Source organism: Zea mays, chromosome 4, assembly GCF_902167145.1.
Source record: "Zea mays cultivar B73 chromosome 4, Zm-B73-REFERENCE-NAM-5.0, whole genome shotgun sequence".
Taxonomy (NCBI): domain Eukaryota; kingdom Viridiplantae; phylum Streptophyta; class Magnoliopsida; order Poales; family Poaceae; genus Zea; species Zea mays.
In genome coordinates, this window is record NC_050099.1 from 245,556,172 (window position 1) to 245,567,119 (window position 10,948).

The 10,948-nt window shown below is 42.1% G+C and overlaps 2 protein-coding genes across 2 annotated transcripts; one reads left to right on the forward strand and one right to left on the reverse strand.

The window, feature by feature from the left end:
* Window positions 1-1,191: 1,191 nt before the first annotated feature.
* LOC112296191 (uncharacterized) lies at window positions 1,192-4,819 on the reverse strand. The gene is made up of 3 exons (NM_001362126.1): window positions 4,635-4,819; window positions 1,932-4,000; window positions 1,192-1,327 (listed from the first exon to the last, which is right to left on the reverse strand). The coding sequence occupies exon 2, from the start codon at window positions 2,407-2,409 to the stop codon at window positions 2,038-2,040; it is 372 nt and encodes a 123-aa protein (NP_001349055.1). The 5' UTR covers window positions 2,410-4,000; window positions 4,635-4,819; the 3' UTR covers window positions 1,192-1,327; window positions 1,932-2,037.
* LOC103654909 (receptor-like protein 2) lies at window positions 1,327-4,321 on the forward strand. Its single transcript, XM_008681717.3, has one exon. It carries the CDS (start codon window positions 1,877-1,879, stop codon window positions 4,025-4,027), a length of 2,151 nt encoding a protein of 716 aa, XP_008679939.1. The 5' UTR covers window positions 1,327-1,876; the 3' UTR covers window positions 4,028-4,321.
* Window positions 4,820-10,948: the final 6,129 nt, after the last annotated feature.

A 10,948-nucleotide genomic window follows, 5' to 3' on the forward strand; every position in this document is an offset into this window, starting at 1 on the left:
ATCAAAATCATATGCCTTCCAGCAATACCCGCCTTTTTAGAATGTCCCTCAGCAAATTTAGCTAGATTTTAATGTCTTCATAATACTTTCCAAGGCGAATCTAGAGAAGCCGTCTTTCAAAGTTCAATTGTTCAAAAAGGATGTCGACAACCAAAGTTTTAATAACATGTTAACTGTGCAAAATTCTAAATGACACTCTTTTCACTGGAGCAGAATGCAGGGCCTAGATTTTGTGGCAGCCAAGGGGCGTAAATTGGTGGACCGTTTAGTATCTTCGACTTTGCATATTGTGCATGTCTAAAACGAGCTCAATATCAAGGAATGTCAGCTCAAGGATATTTTTTTTCCCATCCTGCACTCCTTCCACCATGACTCCGAAAGCTAAAAGCATGTGATGGATAACTAGTGGGAACCAACTCTCCATGATCCGCAAAAAGGAAAAGGCAACAGGAATCACAGAAAATTCTCAAAGAAGAGGAAGACGAAGAGGAAGAAGAAAAGAATCAAAACTCGCTAGCTGTACCGATTGGGCAAGTCATTTTCTCTTCCTTTGGCATATGATCACCGGTGGTCAATTCAACTATTGAAGTATATCCTATCTGTGGGTAGATACAAAGTTTTAAGTGAACCAATTTGCCAATCAAACTCAGGACGGGATCGGATGCCATATCCACGCGACACTCCCAAGAAGAAGCCATGACCAGCATGTAGCAAGCCTTGCTGCACAGGGGTGGAGAGACCAAGGCCGAATCCATCCTGGTCAGTAGGTATAGGCCAGAGACGAAACACGTAGTGCCAGAAAGATGCATTCACGTGGACCACGAATGAATATTCTCTTTTTTTCCAAAAGAAGATCAGATCAGGATAGGTGTGTGCATGCTAAGCTCCACTTGGTGATCCTACTGTTAGGGCTTGCTTGGGAGTAGGTGGAACAAAGAGAATTGAGGGGGCTATAATCCCTTACTATTCAATTTTGAATAACAAGGGATTATAGCCCCCTCAATTCTCTTCATTTCACTTGGTCCCAAACAAGCCCTTAGAATGGTCATCACCCGGAGTGCACTAGCCAGCAAAGGGATGGCTACTGGCACCACTGTAAAGCTTTTAAGGATATCCTATTACCAACTTGTATCCTGTGTTCAATAATAAGCTTCAGAAAAAGCAACATTTGCAAAGTTTAGAAGAACATACCTGTATGTCCTGCGTACACTCAAGCCCCATGGTTCCCTTTACATCTGGGAACTACAGGGCTACCTTGTACTCATTTTCTTCCCAAATCTCTAGACAGGGGTGCATCCATATTCCAATTGATTCAGTCGGCATTTCACTACAATCATACAATATGTTTTTGGCGAATCAGTACAGTTCACATTCCACAAAAAAATATTGGAAAATGGAAAATGAGAAAAACATTGCAAGGTTTATATTTTACAAAACCAACACATGAAATGCCACTGCATATAGAACAGATAGTCTTCATGGCTCTTGCAAATGAAATACCAAATATGCAGAGCAAATAGTCTGTATGACTTTAGCAATTGAAGTAACAATACAACCTTGCAAATTTGCAGTGCCTTTCTTCCAGTAAAATAATTTTTACATGATTCACTAATCATCCGTGAACGAAGATTAAGAAAAAACAAAAAAGGACTGAGACCTAGAGTCAGAGTGTTACCATAAAAAAAGAAAGATGCTCTTATGAATCTAGATATCAGAACTTGTACTTGCAGAAGGGTTACAAACAGAATCACGAGAACACAAGGTGTAAAAGCAATATGGGAACAACATCCTTGCAAGCTTTTCAAGATTCTGTTGCCGCTGCTATATTATAGCATGATGTGTTTGCGAGGTCCTACCCTGTTTCATGTAAGAGACCATGCAGCCACTCCAGTATTCATACAACAATAGAAAATCAGAAATGCTACACATACCTTTACTTGGTGTTAGTCTTGTGCTATTGCTCTTCTTGGCCTCTCCTGCCAGCTCCTGCAAAGAAGAGGAGAAGACATCCCTCTTCGAGTTCCTCAATGGTCTCTCTCAAGCCTCTGGCCTCACCAGTTCATGGCAGAATGACACAAACTGCTGTCTATGGGAGGGTGTCATTTGCAATGGAGATAGAACTATCATAGACATCTCACTAGCTGCTATGGGCCTTGAGGGGCACATATCACCCTCACTTGGCAATCTCAACGGCCTGTTGAAGCTCAACCTATCTGGCAACTTGCTCTCCGGTGGACTCCCATCGACACTGTTGCTCTCCAGCAGCATTACTGTCCTCGATGTCAGCTTTAACAAGCTCAGTGGAGAATTCCATGAGCTGCAATCCACGCCTAACAGCGCGATGAAGGTAATGAACATCTCGAGTAACTTCCTCACAGGATATTTTCCATCCACCACATTGGAGGGCATGAAGAATCTGGCTGCTCTCAATATGAGCAATAATAGCTTTGCTGGGGAAATTCCGAGCACAATTTGTGTTGACAAACCATTCTTTGTGGTCCTTGACCTTAGCTACAACCAGTTCGTTGGTAGAATACCCTCAGAGCTTGGTAATTGCTCTGGTTTGAAAGTGCTTAAGGCTGGCCAGAACCAACTCAATGGGACCCTTCCATCTGAGATCTTCAATGTTACCTCACTAGAGCACCTCTCTTTCCCTAACAACCATTTGCAAGGAACACTTGATCCTGAGTGTATAGGAAAACTCAGAAATTTGGTCATCCTTGATCTTGGGTGGAATGGACTAAATGGCAAGATCCCGAATTCTATTGGGCAGCTCAAGAGGCTGGAGGAGCTTCACTTAGACAATAACAACATGTCTGGAGAGCTGCCACCAGCCCTTAGCAGTTGCTCAAATCTCACAACCATCATCCTTAAAGACAACAACTTCCAAGGAGATCTCAACCATGTCAACTTCTCCACCCTGTCTAATCTAAAATTTTTAGATTGCAGGTCAAACAAATTCACTGGAACAATTCCAGAGAGCCTCTACTCCTGCAGCAACCTTATTGCGTTGCGATTATCTTTCAACAACCTTCATGGTCAATTTTCATCAGGGATAAACAATCTCAAGTCCCTCAGATTCCTAGCTCTCGCTCACAATAGTTTTACAAATATCAGAAATACACTTCAAATCCTCAGTAAGTCCAGGACACTCACTCTCGTGCTGATTGGGGGCAACTTCAAGCATGAGACCATGCCAGATGATGATGAATTTCATGGCTTTGAGAATCTCATGGGTCTTGGCATAAATAAATGTCCACTGTATGGGAAGTTACCTAACTGGCTGGCTAAGCTCAAAAACTTGCGAGCTTTACTATTAGACGATAACAAACTCAGTGGACCAATACCAGCCTGGATTAATAGCTTAAACCTTCTTTTCTATCTAGACATATCCAATAACAATCTCACTGGTGACATACCAACAGCACTGATGGAGATGCCAACGCTTGAGGCAGCTCACTCTGCCCCAATAATACTTAAGTTTCCTGTCTACCTGGCACCGTTTCTTCAATACCGTACAACCAGTGGCTTCCCTAAAATGTTGAATCTAGGAAACAACAAATTCAACGGTATAATTCCTCCAGAGATTGGCCAGCTACAGGCACTCCTTACACTCAACTTGAGCTTCAACAACTTACATGGGGAGATCCCACAATCAGTCGGCAACCTCACCAATCTGCAGGTGCTAGACTTATCCTACAATAATTTGACCGGTGAAATCCCTTCTGTGCTGGAGAGGCTTCACTTCCTTTCCAAATTCAACATTTCCAGCAACGATCTAGAAGGGCCTGTTCCAACTGGGGGCCAGTTTAGCACATTTCCAGACTCTAGCTTTTTTGGAAACCCAAAGCTGTGCGGCGCTACGCTGATGCGCCACTGTAATTCAGCAGATGCAGTTCCAGTCACCGATGTCTCCACGGAAGAGTACGCCGATAAGGTCATCTTTGCGGTGGCCTTTGGTATGTTCTTCGGTGTCGGAGTGTTGTACGACCAGATGTTCCTGTTCAGATACATTTATTTTGGCTGAAGCTACTTGAGTAGAAGTGTAGTACAATAATGTATTAATGTGTCCTTGTTATGGATACACAGTGTACATAACAGAACCTAACAATAAACAGACATAGCTTCAAACTTGAGTAATGCAATCGAGCGGCGCCAGCAGCAGGCAGCAAGATTAGCACATCTCATTGTTAGCGACATTTAGCCCATGCCCTCCACTCGATGGATGGTATGAGTGGAGGCGCAGAATAATCTGTACTGAAATAAACTCAAATGGGAGTATGTAGTCACTGGACTATGTTGATTTACTGAGTTAATGCGACTCTATGCGTTTCTGAGAGACTGTGTGACTGCATTTGCAACATTTAGTCTGTAATAAAACGTCTGCGAATTGATGTGCTAACTGAGTAAATGAAGTGTGGGAGCAGATCCACTTATACCTTGGGAGGCCAGTATGTTAAGCTAAAGCTGCCTTAATCCAAACCACAAAATCAAGCTAGATGGAGCCGAGGGCGAATGTAAGCGAGACTCTATGGGGTGCGCCGGTGCGGATGCAACCACGACAGAATATTGAACCAGTAATTAGGGCCAAAATAGAGAGCAGATGCCGCAACCGCTACTCCGCTATAGCCAACCTTTGGGATAGGACACGGATTGAGCAGCAGCATCCCGCCCTCCGCCGCACTAGTTATCTCTGGAGCGCAGCCGCTGCCTGGGTGTGACGTGACCCTCGGCCGTCAGGGCGCCGCCCGCCCGCCGGTGCGAGCGTGACGTGTGGTGTGACTGGAGATTTTTGCAATTCGGACCTCGCCATAGATGGGTTTCGAAAAATTGGCAACACGAACCAGCCCCATGTGGTGAACTTCACTAGTTAGCAAATTTATGTTTCTGTTAATTGTGTTAAGTAACCCTAGTTAGGATTATGTGGGCAAATATCGGCTTTGCCCCTGAGGGGTCTCACATCTCTATATAAGGAACCTGTACACCTCTTCATATTACAGAGATCAGAAAGAGGCCAGAGGCCCAACCCTATATCATGTGTCTTGTGTGTTTCCTCTGCCGTGCTTATGGGAAGGGAGACGAGTCTTCTACAGCTTCTCGCGCCTCTACTGCTGACGGGGGAAGGGAGCGGATCTGGTGATCCGTGGTGACGTAGTTCTCAACACGTTATCAGCACGCTCTACCTCGACGTTGCTGCGAGATCAGATCTGCATCAACCCTTCGTCACGCCGGCAGGTCCTTGGCCTAGCCGAACTGTCCTACGCGACAGCCTTCGATTCTCCCTCTACGCAATCGAGCGGTATGTTTTCTTGATCCGTTGGTGTGATCTGTGCGCCACCAACTTGTTGTCTCCGTCATGGTGCTGCGTCTGTGCCGGAAGCACTCGCATCGGAGCCTTGCTGGAGCTGGTCTACTCCAATGTCATGCCTCTGCCAGTCTGCCTACGGTGAGACTACGCCAGCGCTCGAGCATGTGCCACGCTGGAAGCGTCCACGCCGCACCGGAGCTGTGCCGACGCCAGAAGCCACGCCTGTGCCTACAGTGGGGCCGCGTCGCGCAAGCAGCAAAGGTAATACGAGACCCAACACCGCGACATGAATCATGATGGTCGGCTGTGGCGGTGGTGCGAGAGCCCGCTAGAACAGGAGGACCCATTCCCAGCCTAATTATTCTCGAAGATCTGGACGGTTTCCCGGCAGGCCCATTCGTCCGTAACGTCCGCATTTCAAACTTCAATGCGGGATTGACTACCGAGCCGGCCGTTGAGGCAACGAAACAGAAAAACCGTGTGACGTTGCGCATCGTGCATGCATGGACGGTCAACAGAAAAAAGGGAGCGGTCGTGGGTCTTGCTCATGCACAGGAAGCAACGACTCCTCTTTGACCTTTCTTGGTTTTATTTTCGAAATGGTCGTTAATCTCAATTTAATTATTTATATAAATAAAATTCTTGGTGAATTTATATAAATTTGTATACATGCTCTATATTATTTATTCTATATATTTTCTATTGTAAATAACAAAAAGAATAAAGCATGTTTTATGTTACAATTTCTACTTTAATTAATTATTTCCTGCAGTAAATAATTAGTAGAGAAATACATGTTTAAATATGAAAAATGCTGATGTGTTATGCTCATGCAATAATTTTGGTGTTTATTTTTCTGCTTTTATTTATTATAGCAGAAAATTATTAAAATGCATGTAAAGTCTATATAAGGCATACTCAAATCGCTCTAAATATTTATATTATGTTGAGCTTTTGGAATTTGGACTCACGTCGAGCGATTAAATTGTATAGTGGGTACACAGATGTGCCGATCAGGTTACATTATTAATTGGATGAGTTAAGACATTGGCTATTGGCTGCGCCCTAGCAACATGACGCAATATTTGTGTCATACGAACTTGGCTGCGTCATGTGATTGCTATGTCGCGCTCTCTATTAATCGGATCACTCCTGTTGAGTCAGACCGTCATTGCTGAGTCGCGTATTTTTCGCATACCCTGTAGGCATTGTCTGTCATCCGTGATCATCGAGCCACAATTGCGCCTGTTGTGCACGTTGCGCGGACTTATTGTGTACCTCAATTACTGAGCCATAATTGTGCCTGTTGCGCTTATTACGAAGGCTTGTTGTGTTGTCGTAGCCCTGATGGCCGCACACGCGTTGACACCAGACGCTAGAGCTTGTACTCGCGTGGATTGTGGTGGGTTGTTCAAGCCCCCTAAAGTCACATTATACGCAACCTTCGTAAACAATTTTGTTTTCACTTTATATTTTGTTTGATTGTGTTGTGTGGCATCATATATTTATATATATCACCAAGTGGCCATAACAACTATAGTAAATCCGGGAAATTAAATCGAAATACAATGAAACACAGATAAGTTAAATCTCTGCTCTCTCCTCGTGCATAAAGTTTTACCCGAAGTAACCTGAAGAAATTCAATATTAATGCATGAAAGCCTTTTTGGCATAAAGATATCACAAATTGGGATTATATTAGTAAGCAAAAAGACCTTACCAAATGATTTAAGATCAGAAATCTCAGTCATACATTGCTCAACCAGATGTTATCACATTGCTCTCTTTGTCGCTGGATGACATGAAGCAAACTATGAGATAAAAGGACATGTAACCGCTAGCAACACGAAGTTGCGAGTATACCGAGAGGTTATTTTGAGAAAAATTTTACTGTGTTGGTGTGAAAACCATAGTATGTTCCTGTCGAACCACTTTACTCGTTCTATCTAGGACCTCTATGCTTGTGTCGCATACATCTCTCGGAATTGTAAATACTTATAGTCACTGAATTGACTCAGGATAGTCCTTTGACAAGTTTGGTATACACTGTAAGCTAAATGGTAAAGGTCGGTCCTGAATGGACACATACCTGGGGTTTAGGTAGCCGAACTACACTGAATTCCACCCTTTGGCATGCTTACCATTATCTGCCTCCGATCTACCAGAAGTGAGAAAAGTAGACAAATAACTATAAAATCCCACATCACAACAGAGCTTGAAGCTAAATTAGACATTAACATGTCCTTGGTCCTCGGAGCCAGAAGAGTCATATGTCTTGACCACTAGACTACTAGTGATGATAATTTGTGATAGAAATATGAAGATCTTGTAGAGACCTGTTGTATCCTCTCTACTCCTGATGATTTCTTCGTACGAGAGCAGTACTATCTGTTGTTGAAGATGGATCCTAGGCGGATACCAGTATTGTTTCGTTCTTGCCAAGCAGTTATCATCATTTGCTTCATCAAAAGCTAGTTATATGGTGATTTTTCCCAGATAAAATGAATTCTTGGCCTTGTCTGTTCTATTCCAAAGCTTCTCTTTTTGCTGAACAATGAAGAGATCGAAATAATGCTTTATAGAACAAGTTGGTATATAATATGAGGAGAAATATTTGCCATGCTGGCAACACCATTAATAATTGACTATTGTTATAAGTTCTCTCTCAAAATTATTATACCTAAAAATGTTGCATAAATCGATACCCAATTTCAGAACAGTATGAGTAATTGGGTAAACCATGGGCAGTGATAAAAACGAGCTGGACTATACATCTATGCATATAAAAATATTTGCTTGGCAACATTGGCCTGATGCCGTGCACTTTACTACCATTATCTACACACATATTTTCCTATGTGCTTAAACGCACAATGCAACCAGTGAATGTCTTTGTGAGTGTTAGACCATGATGGTCATTTTACTTGTTGATCTGAAGTCAACTAATGACTCCAAACGACGAATGGTATGCATGAGCCCCTGAAGGACCCTTATGGATAAAATGGTGTTGCACATATCAGTCTAAATCTTAAAGATTGACTATGCATTTGGTAGTAATAACAATAAGTTTGCAGAATTGTAACCATGAAGCAACTTGTTGTTGCGTGTCTCGTTGGATGTTGAGACTAACCCTTCATGTTGAAGGAAAAATATGTAGTATTCATGTCACTACATTAATCTAAGTCCAAAGCTCACTGCATAAAACCCCGATCCGTAATGTGCGTAAGATTTCCCAAATAAATCACCACAATAGCATACATTGGCCACAACTAGATGATTGTGGTTGGGGATTTTATATGTATGCTTTTAGAACATCTCGACATTAGGGGGAGGAATGCCCATATAATGTAATGCCTCAATATTCTATTAAACGCACAAAAGCCAAACTGAATCTGTCGTTCGGTGTGTACTCCTATGTATATGGAGTTTGCCAGAAATCATTGAGGAGTAACCATATTGGTCTGAATGCTTCTACCTGATGTAGATGTGGATATACTCGGGATTAATATTGTATCCACATTTGACTTATTGGCATTTGATCTATTCTCGGGGACGCCTGTGAATATGATCCATTGGTCTTAGTCAAAGCATATGTTCTGATTGCAGATTCACGTGGTCTGTAATAACTCTCCTCCGGTGAACTCGCCCTGCTGGTGATTTGCCTCGCGAAGAGGTTCATCTTGATGATGAAATTTCTAGCAATGCGCGCAATATCATTGTGCTAGGAATACAGAACAATGAATCTTTTGTTTTGGGAAATAACGAAGATCGTCATTAAATGTGGGAGACAAATATGTCGACACCTATATTCCCCCTCTAGATTGCAAATGGATCCAAAACAAAGTCCTAGGCATGAGTGCTTTAAGCTCTCTTATCGGGTCATTGATAAATGCAATCGAGGCTGAACCAATAATTGCAAAATGAAAGTCGCGAGCTTGAAGTTCAGACATTTATGGGCACTATTGAAATAATGTGTGGTGAATACGATGGTTCAAGTGGTCTTGTGAGAGACCCATCCCACGTATGTGTTGAATAAACACTGTTCCGCTATGTAATATATCTGGCAAATGGCATGAATTAAAATATGTAGTTAATAGGATTCTGAAGATCCGTCATGAGATCCTAGGAGGACTCATATATTTGAATTATAAATATGCAACATATAAATCTCATACCGAATAATACATTCCTGATGAATGATCACTCTCCTATGTAGGGAGAATATCTCGTAGTTGAGACTATCGTTCCCAGATGGAACCTATCCAGAATAAACAAAGTCTGTGTTGAACACCAAAGTTTGATAATCCCTATAAAGGGATAAAGACCCATATAGACCCGAAAAGGAATAAGATGAGGTACCAAAGGACTTGAAGTTCATCGAATAAGCACATGTGCATTCCATGAGTTTTACTCATGGTAATTTCCACTAGATGTGGAATTACGGTATCCTCTAAAGCCCTAATGGCATAAACCTATAAGGTTTAGGTGTTAGTGGCAAAATATCTCCATTGTGCCAGAATGACAGACTATAACGATGTATCTGATTGATGAAAAATCCCTAATGGATTACGATCTTTGATGGACTTTTGTTACACCATCATAGATGTTGCAATGGATGAACGCCTGGAGTGATGTGTCATATTTAGAATATGTACTATTACAACTATATTATCCCCTAAGTCCTATTGAAGGACATGTTATTTGCTTTGCACAACTATGTATAAATTGTGGTGTAAGATAGAAAATGATAGCACCCCAACCTCATCCATTCTCGTTATTCCAGATGAACAATGAGACATATATCTTGAAGAATATGCTTGAGTTATGAGGGATAACGACTTTGATAGATGTCATCGTTAGGGGGAGCGAATGCTTGTATTGATCACAATCGTGAGACAATAAATGTCATATTCTATGCCCTGAAGGCGTGAGCATGATGATCAATATGTGAACATTTATGGAACTTTCTATCAAATATATAGATCCAGTCGATCAAACACCATCAGTCAAAGTGGCTTATTTATATTGATACGTGCACTTACCTCGTATATCCTAGAAGTGAGTAGAGGTAAAATTCCTGAAATAGTCCTTGCAAGGATATGCAATCTGTTTGCTAAATCTTTATGTGCATATACTTCCAGAAGAAGATGTTTTGCCTTATTGATACAGTTTTGCAAGGATCAGGGGGAGCACATTTCTAAAGTTAGCCCTTGTAGAAGATTCGATAGAATCTAGATTCCAGAGGATCAAAATCTGTCACGATGACAGTTGTTGTACTCTTTTTCCCTTGGTGAGTTTTCTTGAAGTTTCTCACATGAGGTTTTTAACGAGGCAATAAAGTGCAAATGCAATTTGTATCACCATGCACTCTTTCTCTATATTTTCCCACTGGGTTTTTTCGGAATTTTAACGAGGCATGTGTTGGTCGTGGTATTCGCCCAAGGGGGAGTGTTAAGTAACCCTAGTTAGGGTTATGTGGGCAAATACCGGCTTTGCCCCTGAGGGGTCTCACATCTCTATATAAGGAACCTGTACACCTCTTCATATTACAGAGAGATCAGAAAGAGGCCAGAGGCCCAACCCTATATCATGTGTCTTGTGTGTTTCCTCTGTCGTGCTTATGGGAAGGGAGACGAGTCT